Genomic DNA, 17,050 nt, shown 5'->3' with positions numbered 1-17,050 from the left:
TATTCTCTCTCTCTCTCTTTTTTTTTTTTGCTTTAGCCTCTCTTTTTTGAACATATATTATTAATTTTATCATATTTTTTATTTCTTTTTTTCTTATGTTCTCAGATTATTCTATGACTGGGTCTTCAAAATGACCAATTTCAGCTGTGTAAATTCTGCTATTCAACCTTCTTTGGAGGTTTTAAATTAGGCAAATATGTTTTTTTCATAATTTCTGAAAGCTCTTCTTTACTGCAGCTTGTTTTAATTGAATGGATGCAGGATCCTCTTAGACTTCTGTGAAGATAATAATTGGAATTTTCATTTAATACTATCTATTATTCCTTATATTAACTCTTTCTTGAGAGTTCAGTTCACTTGCTCATTTATCTTGATGTTTTTCTTTCATCCTATTTGTGTCTCATGATTTGGTTGTATATTGATATTCTAAATTAGTTACTAGATTTATTTGTATCCGTACTTATTGTTGGGGTCATTGGTGATTATAATACTTACCTACCAGGCCTCTCCCTTACATGCAATAGCTCACTACAGGAGTCTTTTGTGACTGGCAGACTTCAGGACATGTGGGAACCCATCCATTCACCCCCACCTCCACCTTTGACTGCATAAAGTCAGGAAGGACTTGCAAGGTTGGCAAAATAATTTGGTGATTTCACTACTATTCTAAGAGGCCTTCCCTCCACTACTCTTCTTAAAAAATCTCTGGATCTGTGTGTGCCCCTGAACTTCCTTATACTTCTTACTTTCTTATTTATACTGTCTTAATTCTCTCTCCAACCCCAAAATCCGTATGAGAAGTCCTCTTATCCTGCAAAGACTGAAATATTCAGTCTTTACAATGGGCAATAAAATAAGCAGTCTTGTACCTCTCGTCTGGATCTAACATAAATTTTATGAGGATAAGAACAGTATCTATTCTGTTCACACTGTTCACTGCACAGTGCCTGGAACACAGTAGGTATGCCATAAAAATTTAGTAAATTTTTAGACATAAATATTTAGAAAATTTGTTAGACAACTTTTGTGGAACTAAAAATATTTATAAGCTTTACCTAGTAACTTTTATTCTAGAAATTTATCCTAAGGAAATACTCAGAGATGCTCACAGAGTTTTAAGTACAAGGATGTTCACGTTAGTAATTGTGAAAAATAAAAACAACTCCAAAGTCACAGCAGTACTTATATAAAGTATTATATATACTGTATATGGTTGAATATTTAATAGATATTCTTTTTATTCATTTATCTCTCCAGAGATACAGTCTTCAGCAATCAGTAAAACCCATTTTATCTTAACCAAAGAACAGCATTTTGATATACTTTAAATAGAATGACTATAAATCATGCCTTTTAAATTGCCATAATTTTTAGTAATATTATCTGATAGCTTTATTTACTTATATATTTATTTATTTAAAATATAAGAACAAATAAATGGAAGTTCATTTTGATGTAATCATAGTATAATGGACAGTCAGTAAATAGAGAATATTTTTGTTTTATTCCAGAAGACAGCTCCTTGAACATGGTGAGGTAAAACTTTCATTTTAATCTCTGCTAGATTTGTGTATTATATTTTAGTTCAAGGATAATTCACAAAGGTATAACTCTGCTGTTGATACACCATCATCAGTGCTTAAGTGCTTCAGCACTGGTAATAAATTTCTGCTCATCCTTCCCACTTTTTAATCTCTTCTCAGTTTTGAACAGTAATAAGGACTTGACAGCCAGAAGGCTGATTTATGACTACAGAGTATAATTAAATTAAATTACCTTCCTTCATTCATTCAACAATAACAAACATTAATTTCTAACCCACTGAGCTAATCAGCTACAGGCCATCAGGGTAGGTACCCATGGCCCTGTGACTGGTGGCTTTTTGCCACACACAGACCTGATGGTCAACCAGTTACAAGCTTAGCTGTGTTATAGGATACAACAGATGGTATAGCGATGTTCCTGCCCTCAAATATGTCTAATTTTTCAACGGAGAGCAAAACAAGATAGCCTTTCTTATGGTGCTAAATTATTTTGTGACATACAAGAGAAAGATCTTCATGGGCTAGAAATACAATTTCCTAAGTAATAGAACTTTGAGTCTTAAGTGGCAGGTCAAATTTACAAGAGAGGGCAACTGAATTTGAACTTAATAGGAATAGCTTATGATGATAACTAATATTTTTTAAATAGTTACTATGTGCCATGTACTGTACTGTTTTGATTCTCATAATAATATTATTCCCACTTTGCAAATAAGAAAATTATGTTAATTAAATGATATTAGCTGTTACAGAGATAAACACTAACATTGAAATGACTTAAATCAGTAGAAATTTAATTCTTTGCTCACATAAGGTTAAAACCGGAGTTCCTGATTAGCAGGTAGTTCTCCAACAAGCAGTATTTGAGGGACCCAGACTCCTTCCATCTATGGCTCTGCCATCTTCAACATATGGTTTTCAGGCTTGATGTGTACAAGGCAGCAAAGGAGAAAGAACAATGAAGATTGTGCACCGGAGGCTTTGTAAGGCTGGAAAAGATAGATGCACATCACTTCCTTCTCACAGCCAGAGCTCAGGCACATGGCCACACCTGACTGCCAGGGAGGCTGGGAAATGGAGTCTTGCTGTGTGTTTAGGAAAAAGAGCAAAGGGATCTCTGCCAAGGACTAGAGACCTAGAGAAATTAAGTAGCTTACCTAAGGTCTCACAGCTAATTTGCAGTAAATCTTGCATTTAACCACTAGCAATCCATTTCCAGTGCTCTCAGAGGAGTAGTCAGCACTTACTGCTTCCTATGTGCAGGGCATTTTGGGGGAAGTTATTTGATAATTTCATTCTCACAGCAACCCATTGATGTAAGTACTATTATTTTTTTATTTTACAGATGAAAAAAAACTATAGCATAGAGAGATTAAGTATTGATAACTTGCCTAAGGTCACAAAGCTAAAGTGGCCTTAGCTTTGTAGAGCCAAGGACTATGAACCCAGGCAGTGTAGCAGCAAAATCCATGCTGCTGGCCATTCACTCTGATACCACCTAATGTGAACTGCTTTTATGTAAATCAGACATGTCACATTATCCAGCTTTACTTACTAGTACACATTCGTACTTCATATTTTATCATACATATTTAAAACCCACCTCTGTTTAGAAATATAGTATTCCTTAAGTTTCTGCCTCTCTTTCTCACATAGTTTGCTACCTTCTCATTGTCTTTCATTTCTCCATTTGTCCTTGTTTTGCCCATTTTTCTTTTTTCTATTAATTCTGCATATTTATCAGTTCAGTCTTTATTATGTGCCTACTATACACCAGGTTTCTGCTTGTATGGAATTTAAGGTATCGTAGAGGGAAAAAAATGTGACCACATAATTATATGTGCAATGACAAAGGAAGATACAAAAGTAGTACAGAAGAAGAAGTGATTAACTCTGTGTTTGGAAGGGATGGGGTAGTTAGGGAAAGGCTTTTCAAATGACTATAGAGGAAGAGCTTACCAAAGTCAAAGGATGTACACGTGCAAAGAAGGCAGAAGGTAATAAATTTATCCAGAGCTACAGGCAAATCAGTGTTGCTGATGCATAAAAAAGGCAAGAAGATGGGAAAAGAAAGCAGCATTCAGACTATGATGCCTTTGTATGCAAAGAAGCTGGACTTCATTCTGGACTTTGTTGTTAAGTTGGAGATGGTATGGTCAGATCTGAGTTTTAAATACTTTGTCTGTTGGCAGTAAAGAAGATGGCTTTTTAAAAGGCAATAAGAAGTCAAGCTGACCAAAAAAAGGACAGTGATAGCAAATCTCTTAATTTTTTCAAACTAAAGAGGGTATGCTAAACTCCTGATGTATAGGCAGATTAGAGATTTAAATTTCTAAAAATAGCAGGTCTTATGGAAGGAGATGATAGATTTCTGGGCAGTAGCAATGAAGTGGCTCCTAACCCCACTTCCACTTGTGACTCACACTTGATAAATATCTGTTTGGTTTGGGATGGGACTGTTTTCACCTTAGGGATGATAGGGTGTGAGAGGCACAAACCCTGATTCACTCTAAATGTGATATGATAGCAAAAGATTGTACATTCCAGCTTGTTTCAAAATTAGGTGAGGATCCCTTAGGATAATTTTTTCACCAGGGGTAAGTTCTAAATTCCTTGCTTTGTGCTAACCCTCTGAATCAGGGATAGTCTGCAAACCTCAACTCACTAAATTAACCCCTGGCTTACCTCCCTACTGGCATGATATTGATTATTAAAGTTTGTTAGATTAATGGATACTGTTGTGATTTTTCCTCATAATTTAATGTATTTGTGTTTTATTTATTCCATCAAATTTATTTCTTTTAGCCAACTTTTCTATGTTATGGGCTAAGAAATTAGTGAAGGAGTACCTAGTAATTCACAGGGAAGAAAAGAAAGGAAAGAGATTTAGGAACAATATTTAGTCCCAGAATGTCCTAATATTATGAAGAACTGGTGAGAACATTGGCTAGGGAGAGAGAACATTCAGAGTATTCACTCCTGAATATTCTTTTGACCCACTCATATCTCATTTTGTCCATGACAAAAAGTCCTGCATCAGCCTTCACATTTTTCTAATCCCTAGTTTATTATATTATGTGATTAGTTTATATTAGATCCTTTATATTTGAAGTCTGTTTAGTTTGTGTTTTCTATTATAAACAAGGTTTTTCTGTTACTTACAGCCAAAGAGCTTTCTGTGACATACAGCAGAAGGCATCTGAACTTATATAGAGCTATTCAGTTGAAGAAGTGAAATGATACAGAATTTGGGGGAAGAATTACTTCTTTTGAGAAACTGATATTGAGTGACATATTTTGGGAATCTGTACACTTCTGTATTCACAGACTAATAGAACTATGTTGTTGAATAGTTTATTGTTTGGAGAGAAAGTATAGGGTAGTAGTTAAAGACAATGACTCAGAAGCTAGACTGGACTCAGATCTTTGTTCTTCCACTTACTCAGCATGTGATATTGGCTAAGTTATTTTACATCTTTTGGGGAACAACAAAAACAACAGCAATCATAATAGTACTTATCTTCATATGGTTGCTATGGGATCATATGAGTTACATGTAAGGTCCTTACAATAATGCCTAGTATAAGTTAAGCATTGTGTAAATATCCACTTTTACAGTTAGTGTGCCTTCTGGATCAGAATTTCAGATCTAATATTCTGCTCCCTGTTAACTGTGCCAGTGAAGGACATCTCTTCAGCATGCTCTCAAGATATCTTCACACTGTCATGGGAGGTAGTTTGGACAGACAACTCGCCATTTGGACTGGCTTTAGTTAGACCTTGCTTTCATTCTGCTTGGTAGCTGCTACCTCACATTTTACCCAGTTGGGCTCACTTATTCCAAAGATGAGTAGTAAACAGTTTCCTGAGCTTCTCTTCCTTCCTTCCAGCCTCTAAAAAATGTTGTGAGAGTTTTCCTAGTAATTTTTATATGGCAAGAGGTACCAGATTGACAATGGCATACATACAATAGTGATTTTTGTACTATACTTTTTGACTGTAGCCTTCTGTCCTCCACTTGGTAGTTAAAAAGAAGGCTGTCTTATAGAATGGAAGATAAAATAACTATGGCAAGAGAGCTTTATGGAAAGTCAGTAGCCTGAGAGTAAGTGAATGCTTAGGAGCATTTGGGTGAGAACAGAAAACAAACATAAGTGATAGAGGAAAGTCAAGGAGTATTACTACCTTGGATTTGATTTTGGTCATATGAGAAATTGTTGCTAAAATAGAAGTAACAGAAGTTAGGGGAGGAAATGATAGTGTCATCCTGTGGCTCAAGATAACCAAAGGAAGGAATACTGGGAGAATTCAGATGTGTATTTGTATTGATTATCCGTATCTATTATGGTCTGTTTCTAGATGACACATTTTAAGAAGACGATGGACAATGTGTACCACATTCAGAGCAGGGCAACCAGAATTATGACAACACACAACTAATAATTGAATTTTTCTGAATATTTAAAGATAGAAAGCTTTCTAAGGTTGAAGGTGGGAATAATGCAAAGTCATAATACAGTATTTAGGTAATCGAGAACTGTCATGCACAAATGGGTTTACACCAATTTTGTGCAGTTCCAGAGGTGTGGAAGTTGCAGGAAAACATTAGTTCAGTTTTAGAAAAGATTTTCTAACATATACAGCTATCCGTCTTTGTAATAGGTACTCCTATGGCATATTCCTTTTCAGGAAATAGTGAATATTCAGTTGATAGATTCATAGAAGTGATCCCTGTTTTGGATACATGATTAAAGTAGATGGCTCACATAATCTACCAATCTGTGATTTAGTGGTCCTAAACAAAAGGACCTATTTGAGGATGAAGTGTGTTGATGTCTTGTCTTCTCTCCAAAACATGTTCCTGATTTTGTCCAAAGGTGAGTTTGACTAAAGAACAATGAAGGATTGATTTTGAAATAAATGTTCCACATTCCAACTCTAGGTTCAAGAATTATTTAAAAAATTAACAAATTTTCCATTTTCAAACATCATTTAGAAAAGGAAAAAAGATAGCTTTAGGTACAGTTTTTGCCATTCTGTTTTAAATATAAATTATGTATTTCTGATTATAAGAATAGCACGTGTCTTTAAAATTTGAAAAATGCAGAAAAATCACCATTCAGAAATAATTTCTTTTAACTTCTTAGGTATATTCTCTTACAGCCTTTTCCCCCTGTGCATATATATACACACATAGATGGTTTTCACAGAATTAATATTATTCTGTAAGTATAGAGTTTTATATTCTGAAAACTTTTCCATGCCATTAAATAATCTTCCAGTATGTAATCTTTTAATGGTTGTATACATGTGAAAATGCAGTAATTTACTTAGTCCTCTATATTGGTCACTTAGGTTGTTTCTATTTTTGCTGAGAAAAATTCACTTCAGCGATCATCTTTGTAGAAGCATTTTTGTGTTTTGATTATTCCCTTAAGTTAAATTCCTAGAACCAAAATTTAAGTCAAAGGAGTTGGCTCTTTTCTAGGGTCTTGATAAATATTGCTAAATTACAGAAATATACCAGTTATTTCAGTGTGTTTCATGGCATACTCTCTAACACTCTATTAATTTAATATTTGTCAATTTTATACATGAAAATATTATCTTTACTATTTAATTTGTTTGAATATTAGTGAATTAGAGCATGAATATTTAGTTGTGCTTACTTTTGGTTGTATTAATTCTTTGTCCATTTTTCTAGTGAGGAGTTTGTTGATGTTTTATGAATATGTCTGTTAGAAAAGTTTTGTTTGAAACCTTTGCTCAGTGGAACCCCATCTTAATCAAAATGGGGTGTCCTACTAATTAGTACAAGTATTTATACAATTCCACTACTTCTAAAATAATCTAGTTTGTGTTATGATTTTTGTTGCTGACTGAATGACACAAATTTGTGAAGCATCCCATATTTTTATGTCTCTGTGACTCCCTTTCTCACCTGGTGTAGGTCCTTGCTCAAATACCACCTCTTTGAAGAGGCCCACTCTGATGATCCTAATTACACTTGCAACTTCTCCTGCCTGTGGTCTCACACCACACCCTGCACTTCAGTCTCCTTTCCTGGCTCTGCTTCCCTTTCCATTGCACTTACCACTTTCTGATAGACTGTATGATAGATTTTGTTATTTGCTATGTCTATTTATTTTTTGTCTCTCCTTAGTAAATGTACTAAAATGTGAGCCTCATAGGACAGGAATTGCTCAGTGTTGTTTTGTTCACTTCTATATCCAAAGCACCCAGAACAGTACCTGGCATATAGCAGGCATTTGATAAATCTTTGTTGAATGAATGAATAAATATTAATAGACTTATTACTAACTTAAAATATCCTTGTCCTAGTGAATAATAATAGTTTTAATATACTTTATTTTACATATATTAATTTAAAAATATATAAAGTGAAAATTTAATTTTGTTTTGTGTTTTCATAGCTAATTTTTCACACATTGCAGTTGTTTGCATTTTCTTCCCTTGCCATTTTAATTATGAGGCTGAAGCTCTTTTTGACACCTCACATGTGTGTTATGGCTTCCCTGATATGCTCTCGGCGGGTAAGGTATTCATTCTTGTATAACTAGACTATAACACTACAGCAACTACGGTGTAGTTACCATGGCTTTGCTGAGTAATCCAAAACATAAAAACACTAGGTGTTTTTATCTTAAATGATTTAAAATGTTAGTTCATGATTCATTATAGAGTAAGAAAAGCAAATTCAGGTAGCTTTGAAAATTATTCCTAGATTTTAGCTGTTAATTCTTTGACTTTCCCCTCTATTAGTATCCTCTCCACAAATATAGTTTTTTTAAGTTCAGGTCAGTGTAAGAGATTCTTGGCCTGTCAAAACTATCCTCAAGTGCTCTTGTAATACTAGAGAAGATGCAGTGTAATTGCTCTAGTATTGTCTTGTTGGGCTCGGATAATTCGTGGGGAAAATTGTCAATTCTGGGGTTCTGTTACTGTATGCAAAAGAGCTAGACAAAGTAGCTAGAATTTTGGGACCAAGTTACTTCTAGAGACACCTTATTTAGTCTTGATTGTAAGTGTCTTGCCTTAGAATATCATAATGCTTATATTCCTGAGAGGAATATACTTGTCAATACTAGTGAGGTTTCCCTAGTTATTCAAGATGTCCATAAAAGGCAGCCAGATGTTACGGATTTAGTTCCAGGATGTTTCAGAATTGTGATTTGCTAATCTTAATTCCTGGTAGTAAATCAGTACTAGAAGGATCAGGTATTCCTTCTTTACTTCTTTTAAGAGGAAAGAAAACTCCATTTTTAACTGGACTCCAATTCCAAAATATTTGCTGTTTTTAAACAATAGGTGATGATTATTATATTCTGTATATTGTTAGTATCAAATGGTAATCCACCTTGGTTTAGGTAGAAGGTTGAGAATTTATTATTGGCCTAATAGCACTCTTCATATAAGAATTATAAATAATTGGTTTCTTTCATTTCAGCTCTTTGGCTGGCTTTTTTGGAGAGTTCGTTTTGAGAATGTTATCTTTGGCATTCTAACAGTGATGTCAATACAAGGTTGTGCAAACCTCCATAATCAATGGAGCATAATAGGAGAATTTAATAATTTGCCCCAGGAAGAACTGATACAGTGGATCCAATACAATACCAGACCGGGTATGTAGCTGTTTGGTTATATGTATAGCTAGCACACACTCATGCGCACACATTATTATTATATGTTATTATACATTTGCATATATTGTACAGTTATTTCATATATATGTGTATGTGTATATATATATATATATATAAAATTTTAAAATACATATGCATTCATACCTTCACAGATTTTGAGCATGGTAATTGCAGTGTTCACCAAATCAAACCTTTTTAAAAGGTGATTTTGTGTCATCTTTAAACCCCTCCTAGGTACCTGTCAAAAAGAATTTTACTTGACTTTAAGAGTTAATGATTATTCACAAGTTATGTGCTATAACTCTGAGATTATTGTATTTTAACCATAACAGTGACACCTCAAAGAAAAAAAAAACCTTTAATGACAACTTTCACACCTTGTGACAGGCCACTGGAGAAGATAGTTTTGACTGTGGGGAGGTTAACAACACCCCTCCCATCACTTCCATCAGTGCCTACTCTCTGCTCCATGTCTGTAAAACCAGTCACATGCAGAAGAGTTAAAATCTTGGATATTCTGTTTTCTTCACTAATTCATATCAAAAAGATGAGTATACATGCTATTTTTAAATACTTTAAAATATTCTTTTAGCTTATCTTCTTTTCTTGCTATCTTTATCCAAAACCATATCAAGCAGATTGATATTTATTTCACTTTTAAATACCTTTCCAGAGGATAAATATATTCTACATTATTTTCTGTAAGTAATCTATAGTCTTGTCCTAGACAATTTTTGACGTTTCATAATTTTTTTCTGGCACAAGTTCTTCACTATGGTTTATTTAAATTTATCCTGTGACTCCTTGAGCCAGTTTCTTCTTATCTCTTATTTGGTAGTCATCATTTTACTAACTCGCTATCATTAAGGTAAACTCTTATGAACATCAACTCAGATATTTGGCCTATAGCTTTCAAAGGGTGTAGGTGACAGTGCCTCATCACTTAGAGCTTCCAGGTTAGTTTAATCAGAATTTTTGAATTAACACTTTACTGACTTTTTCCCTGTAGTACAATAGTACAAGGTAGCTAGTCCCTTTACTCTCCTTGCCCCTCCCCACTTACAGCTGTTTTTCCAAAGCTTTAAAAGATACCTGCTCTTTTCATGTTTGCTTGTGTCTTTCTTTGTTCCAGTGTTTGTCTTGGGTTCTTGGCAGAGAGAGCCTATGTTTGGCAACTTACCCTTCTGAGATAACTCCTACAAACTCCTACCTCATTTTTGCCTCTTCTTTGATCTTACCAGTCTTTCTCATCACTGTATTATGAGTTCTGTCATGTTTACCACATGTTTTATTAAATTTTATAGTAAAGGTGGGACTAGAGCTTACATTCAGGTCTACCATGTAAGGTTGTATAGTTTGTACACAGCACAAAGGTGCTCAGTTGGGAGGACAAGTGGGAACTGATATCCAGCCTGTGGTCCACTTACCAAGTCATGTATGTATTAGTGAGGCTCTGTCAAGTCAAAAGGGATAATTTCTTTCTAATACATGCAGTAAGCTAAGTGGAGATTTAAATATATTATAGAAAAGACCCTATTGTTTCCCTGTCATGCTCATGTTTACTTTGCCCCCAAGAGGAAAGAAGCATTTGGGGAGTATTCTCCCCTTCTCTCTGTTTCATAGATGGTTTCTTCTCAGTGGTTCCAGTTCTTGCTGGACAGGCTTACCTAGTTTCTTCTGGATGACCCTGGCCCTGAGCTTTGGGTCCCTCTAGCCCAGAGTTTCTCAAGCTTGGCACTGTTGTTATTTGGGGCTACCCTGTGCATTGGCAGCATATTGAGCAGCATTCCTTCCTTCTACCCGTAGATGTCAGTAGCCCCTCTCCCCCCACAGTGTGCTAACCAGAAATGTCTCCAGAAGTTGTCAGTGTCTCTAGGAAACAATATCACTTCTGGTTGAGAACCCCTGCTCTAGTCTAAGAGCTTTTCATCATTAATTATTGAATCTTACAATAATAAATACACGTCTACTTCAATTTATTTATGTATTTTCAAATTTAAGGCATATAAAGAGATATTCATGCAAAGTTACATTTATTTACTTATTTATTTTTTAATTTATCCATTTATTTATTTATTTTTGGCTGCATTGGGTCTTTGTTGCTGCACGTGGGCTTTTTCTAGTTGCAGTGAGCTGGGGCTACTCTTCGTCGCAGTGCACGGGCTTCTCATTGCAGTGGCTTCCGTTGTTGCGGAGCATGGACTCTAGGCGCGTGGGCTTCAGCAGCTGTGGCACGCGGGCTCAGCAGCTGTGGCTCGCAGGCTCAGCAGTCGTGGCGCACGGGCTTAGTTGCTCTGTGGCATGTGGGATCTTCCCGGACCAGGGCTCGAACCCATGTCCCCCGCATTGGCAGGCAGACTCCTAACCACTGCGCCACCAGGGAAGTCTCCAAAGTTACATTTAGAATGCTTAATTGTATTTGAAAGTAAACATTCAATTATTTACAGTAGATCTGAATAATATGCCTTGTTCTTATTAGTGATTTTACTGTGCTGATTAAAAATGACAATAACCTTCCTAATCATGTAATCATTTATTGTACAGGAGTGCCAGGAAGTAAGCATTTGGTCTTTTTGTCTCCCAAGAGACAGAACTAAAACTGAAGCCAGACAGTAGATTTTGGTGTAAGACTAGTTATAACCAAAAGGCAATACATTTATACAAGCTATTATTCCAGAAAGTACTACTAACAAGTAATGAAGTGGTTTGATGAAATGTATATATTTATAAAGTCAAACAGAAACTAAGAAAACTTAGTTATGAATATTTAAAGATGATCTGAGGGAAGAAAACAATGCTTTTATCTGGAAAGTTCTCAGGATTACAGTTCACAACCCACAAAAGTCACTTTAAAACATGTTCCATGAGACTTGCCCTTTATAATAGTCTCCCAGTTTCTAGAACTTTAAACTACTGGAACAAGATATCAAATTTTACAATTCTTTCCAGTCCTGTGTGTCTTTGTAGTGCTGTCTCTTAGTATAGCACTTGAACATGGTAGTATGCTGTAGTGAAGTGGTTAAGAGGGTGGGCCCTGATACTTTCTAGCTGTGCAGTCTTGGGCAAATCACTTAACTTTGCTGTGTCTCAGCTTCCTGATCTACAAAATAAGAATACATAGAACCCACCTCAAAGCTGTACAAATTAAATTCTATAATCCTAGTAAAAGTATTTAGCAGTTCCTGGCACCAAGATAACATTTAACGAAAGTTGGCTATTGTGTAGACCATCAGTAAATATTAAGTGAAGAAAAAGAATGCTGCCAATGATTATTATTTAAATGTACTTCATCTTTCTTAATCTGGGTTCAAATATTACAGATAGGTAACTTTTGGTTTTCTTTAAAACATGTTGTTAAGGAATATAATCTTGTTTTCCAGATGCTGTTTTCGCAGGTGCCATGCCTACAATGGCAAGTGTCAAGCTCTCCACTCTTCACCCCATTGTGAATCACCCACATTATGAGGATGCAGACTTGAGGTGGGCAACTGATAGAATACTTCAACCAGACACACTAACGACTTCTACTGACTCATAGGAATAGGGAAATTTTTATACACACGCACACACACACACACACAATCACTCTTATCCTCATATTTGTGCTAGAAGTTAATAATAACCATTCAGAAATTACAATACGTACCTGTTGATTTAAAGTAACCTTAATAAACCTCTGAAAACTGAAAATAGCAACACCCAGTTTTTCTCAAAGTGAAAAATATGTCACATTAATGACTAGCCTCTGTGTGTTTATGTGGGTGTGTGTTCCAGTGAAACTCCTAAGTAATAGTAATAAGAGTGGGGATAGATTTGGCTCATGGCCATAGTTTGCCAACCCCTGTTCTAGATTCCACAGCCCCTCTGCCTGGTTTAAGAAACCATTCTTCATCTTACTGGTGGCCCATGATTAGCCTTTTTTAACAGAAAAGCTACATGAAATTTGCTATATTAAATGCTTTTATGAAACTTTGGGGTGGTCTTTTGCTAGCTGATTATGGGAACTCTAGTTTCCACTGAGGTCTGAAAGTTTTGTTTTCCTTAAATGACTGACTTTTAAAAATTATTTTAATCATTCTAGTAATTGGGTAATCATTTCCTTTTAATGTATTTTTGGCTTATTTTTAGAGGTAATATTTTAAATTATTTAAAGTTTTATGTTTGGTTGTGGAGATTGGGCATTCTGTATGCTTGAAATCCTAAGAAAAGTCTAATGCATAATTGATAATTTGTTCAGGATTTTATAAAATCCCCCATTTAGGGCTAAACCATCTGTTGTACCATATTTTGGTAACCATCCCTGTCTCTTAAGCTTCTGTTAAGTTGCTTACTCTACATGACTACTACCCTAGATGCCCACTGTCTAATTGTTCTATTTGCTACATTCAGCTTCAACTCATATGCTTTTCAGAGTATCTGTGAATGAAATTATCTACTGAAATCTATATTTTCACTATATTTAGCCTCTATCTGAATTTGTTCCAGATTAATTATTTTATGAATTATGCAAAGCAAATTTTATATTCTGAACTGCTACCTACCTCTAGACTCTAAACTGGTTTATACACTAATAAGCAGTACCTGAAAAATTCAAATTGCTGTAAGTTTAAGCACATGCAAAATATAAGTAGAAATGTGGCAACTGCTATCCCCAGAATAATTCGTGCTATTTGGGGTCATATATAATCAATGCTCCATCCAGTAAGCATTGAGGTTTTAATTTGGTAATAAATCTATTGTCATTTATTTTAAAAAATTTTAACTTGTTTGAATTTAAAGAGCTCGGACAAAAATAGTTTATTCTGCATATAGTCGAAAATCTGCAAAAGAAGTGAGAGATAAGTTGGTGGAGTTACATGTGAATTACTACATTTTAGAAGAGGCGTGGTGTGTTGTAAGAACTAAGTGAGTATAAGCCCTATGGTATATGATATGGTATATTTTAAAACAACAAATGTTTTACTTTATTACAGCAGTCCTGATTCTTTAAAAATTTTTATTTTAAATTAGTTCCATTAAATTGTTGCCCTGGTATTTTATTTAAAATTATTTCATGTAGGAAATTAAAATTATACTATTATTTAAGCATAATGTAATTTTTTAAAAGTATAGTATATTTTGCTATCCTAATTTTTTCATTTTAATTTAACATCTTAAATGTAGCTTTTTCCATAATCTTCAAGTTTTTATGATAACTTTTATTAGATGTCTGAAATACAGATTTGAATTTACAGCCAAGTGAGATATTAGCATTCTGCTACTACAGCTGATTTACATTGGATTTATAAGACTCATAAGAAAAGTTTCATGTAACTCAAAAGGACATAATAAGAAAACGTTTCTAATTAACATTTTTTCGTTTCTAAATTTTGAATCTCTAAAAATACATAAAATTCTAAGATGTGTAATGGATATCTTGAGACCTTTGTTTAGTGTCCTTGATTTAAGAAGTCCTTAGTTATATTAATTTTAGCATTAAGAATTTTCATTTCTCCTATGGATAATTAAGAATTGGCTATAACAGATTTTGAAGAGCTAAGTTCGGAAATTTTAGTAGCTAATTTTTGTATCTAATTTTAAGATCTAATAAATATGTATAGGAAGAAACGGCATCTTGCAAGAGAAGAAACAGAAATATAATGTGTATGCTTATCATATTAATTTAATTTAAAGCTTAAGACAAAACATACTTCAAAACAGGGCATATTATCACAAATAAAGGTGGACATTTTATGATGACAAAAGGATTAATTCATCAAAAATATCTAACAGTTTTAAATATGCATACCTCTAAACAGAGGTTCAAAGCACACAAAATAAAAACGTGTAGAACTAAAAGAAAAAATAAGCAAGGCTTTAATCATAGTTGGAAAAGTTGACATTTTTTTCTCTACTAGGAACAGTAGATAAAAAGTCAGTAAGCATATAAAAGAGATGAACAACAAATAGTATCAAATGACCTGATCCAATTGACATTTATTGAACACTGCAGGAAACAGCTGCAGAGTACACATTCTTTTAAAGGGCATGTGGAATGTTCACCAAGAGAGAACATATGCTAGGCTGTAAAAATGGTCTCAATATGTTTAAAAGGTTTTAAATCATACAGAATTAAAATAGAAAACAATAATAAATAGATATCTAGTAAATCCATGCATATTTGGAAATTAGGCCGTAAACTTACGGGTAATTTATGGGTCAAAGAAAAAAACCACAAAGAAAATTTTAAAACACTATTTTTCACTTGAATGGAAAAAGGGGTCTTTTAACAATATTGCTGATCTAACTGGATATAATGTACAGGAAAAAATTAAACCATGACCCATACTACACCATACACAAAAATTAACTTTACATGGATAGAACTAAATGTAAGAGCTAAAATTGTAAAGATTTCTTAGAACACAGAGTACTAACCATTTAAAAAATCAATAAATTGGTTATATCAAAATTGAAATATTTTCCTCAAAAAGATATTAAGAAAATAAGGCAAGCCACAGACTAGAAGAAAATATTGGAAAGCATATATCTGATAAAGGACTTATAAATATAGTTCATATAAAGAAATTCTATAAATTAATAATAAAATGACTGTACAATTGAAAATGGGCAAAAGACTTGGAAAGACGTAATTCCCCAAAGAAAATGTGTGACTGACCAATAAATACAATTTTTAAAACTAAAATACCATACATTGGAGAGGATACAGAATAATTGTAAATCTCTTACATTGCTAAGGGGAGTGAAAATGATACAACCACTTTGGAGAACTATTTGGAGGAATCTTAAAAAAATTTAAGCACACATCTACCCTATTACTCAGCAGTTCCATTCCAAAGAATTTAAATAAGAGAAATTAAAACATCTCTCTAGAAAGGGTGTCACAGCAGTTTTATTCATAATAGCTCAAAACCTGTAGGTAACTTGTTGCTTTTCCCTTGCTGCTTTTAAGAATCTCTCTTTATGTTTTATTTTTGTCATTCTAATTACAATGTGTCTTGGTGTGGACCTCTTTGGGTTGATCCTGTTTGGGACTCTCTGTGCTTCCTGTACCTGGAAGTCTGTTTCCTTTCACAGGTTAGGGAAATTTTTAGCTATTGTGTCTTCACATATGTTCTCTGCCCCTTTTTCTCTCTCTCCTCCTTCTGGGACCCCTAAAATGAGAATGCTAGTATGCTTGATGTTGTTTCAAAGGTCTCTTAAACTGTCCTCGTTCATTTTTTTTTTCTTTTTTCTGTTCAGCATCAGTGACATCCATAACTCTGTCTTCTAGTTCGCTGTTCCATTCCTCTGTATCATCTAATCTACTGTTGATTCCTTGTAGTGTATTTTTTTAATTTCACTTATTGTATTATTCAGCTGTTTGGTTCTTCTTTATATTTTCTATCTTGTTGTTAAACTTCTCACTGTGTTCATCCATTCTTCTCCCACGTTCTTTGAGCATCTTTGTGATCATTACCTTGAACTTTTTATTGGGTAGATTGCTTATCTCTACTGCATTTAATTCTTCTTCCAGGGTTTTTATCTTTTTCCTTTGATTGGAACATATTTCTCTGTCACCTCATTTTGCCTAATTTGCCATTATTATTTCTATGTATTTGGTAGTTTGGTTACACTTCCCAATCTTGGTGAAGTGGCCTTCTGTAGGAGACATCCTATGGGTCCCAGAAGTGCACTCCCCTCTGGTCACCAGAGCTACATGCTCTAGGGTTGCCCCCTGTGTCAGCTGCGTGGGCCCTTCTGTTGTGGCAGGCTGAGAACTATGGATGGTCTGGTAGATGTGGCTGGCCCCCGGTCCTGTTGGTTGCCAGGCCCTACCTTGTGCGGAGGCTACTGGCCAGT

At 34.5% G+C, this 17,050-nt stretch overlaps 1 protein-coding gene across 1 annotated transcript in view; it reads left to right on the top strand.

Moving 5' to 3' along the window:
- DPY19L2 (dpy-19 like 2) overlaps window positions 1-17,050 on the top strand; it is a 91,444-nt gene that overhangs the window by 64,943 nt on the left and 9,451 nt on the right. The window contains exons 17-21 of the mRNA XM_082399503.1: window positions 1,512-1,536; window positions 7,979-8,098; window positions 9,013-9,187; window positions 12,589-12,688; window positions 13,988-14,113. Coding sequence (XP_082255629.1) covers window positions 1,512-1,536; window positions 7,979-8,098; window positions 9,013-9,187; window positions 12,589-12,688; window positions 13,988-14,113 — 546 coding nt within the window. The remainder of the gene's footprint in view (window positions 1-1,511; window positions 1,537-7,978; window positions 8,099-9,012; window positions 9,188-12,588; window positions 12,689-13,987; window positions 14,114-17,050) is intronic.

The sequence above is a fragment of the Balaenoptera borealis genome (assembly GCF_965194805.1).
Source record: "Balaenoptera borealis genome assembly, chromosome: 7".
Taxonomy (NCBI): Eukaryota; Metazoa; Chordata; class Mammalia; order Artiodactyla; family Balaenopteridae; genus Balaenoptera; species Balaenoptera borealis.
Note: the sequence above shows the minus strand (reverse complement) of the source record. Positions and strands in the feature narration are given on the sequence as shown.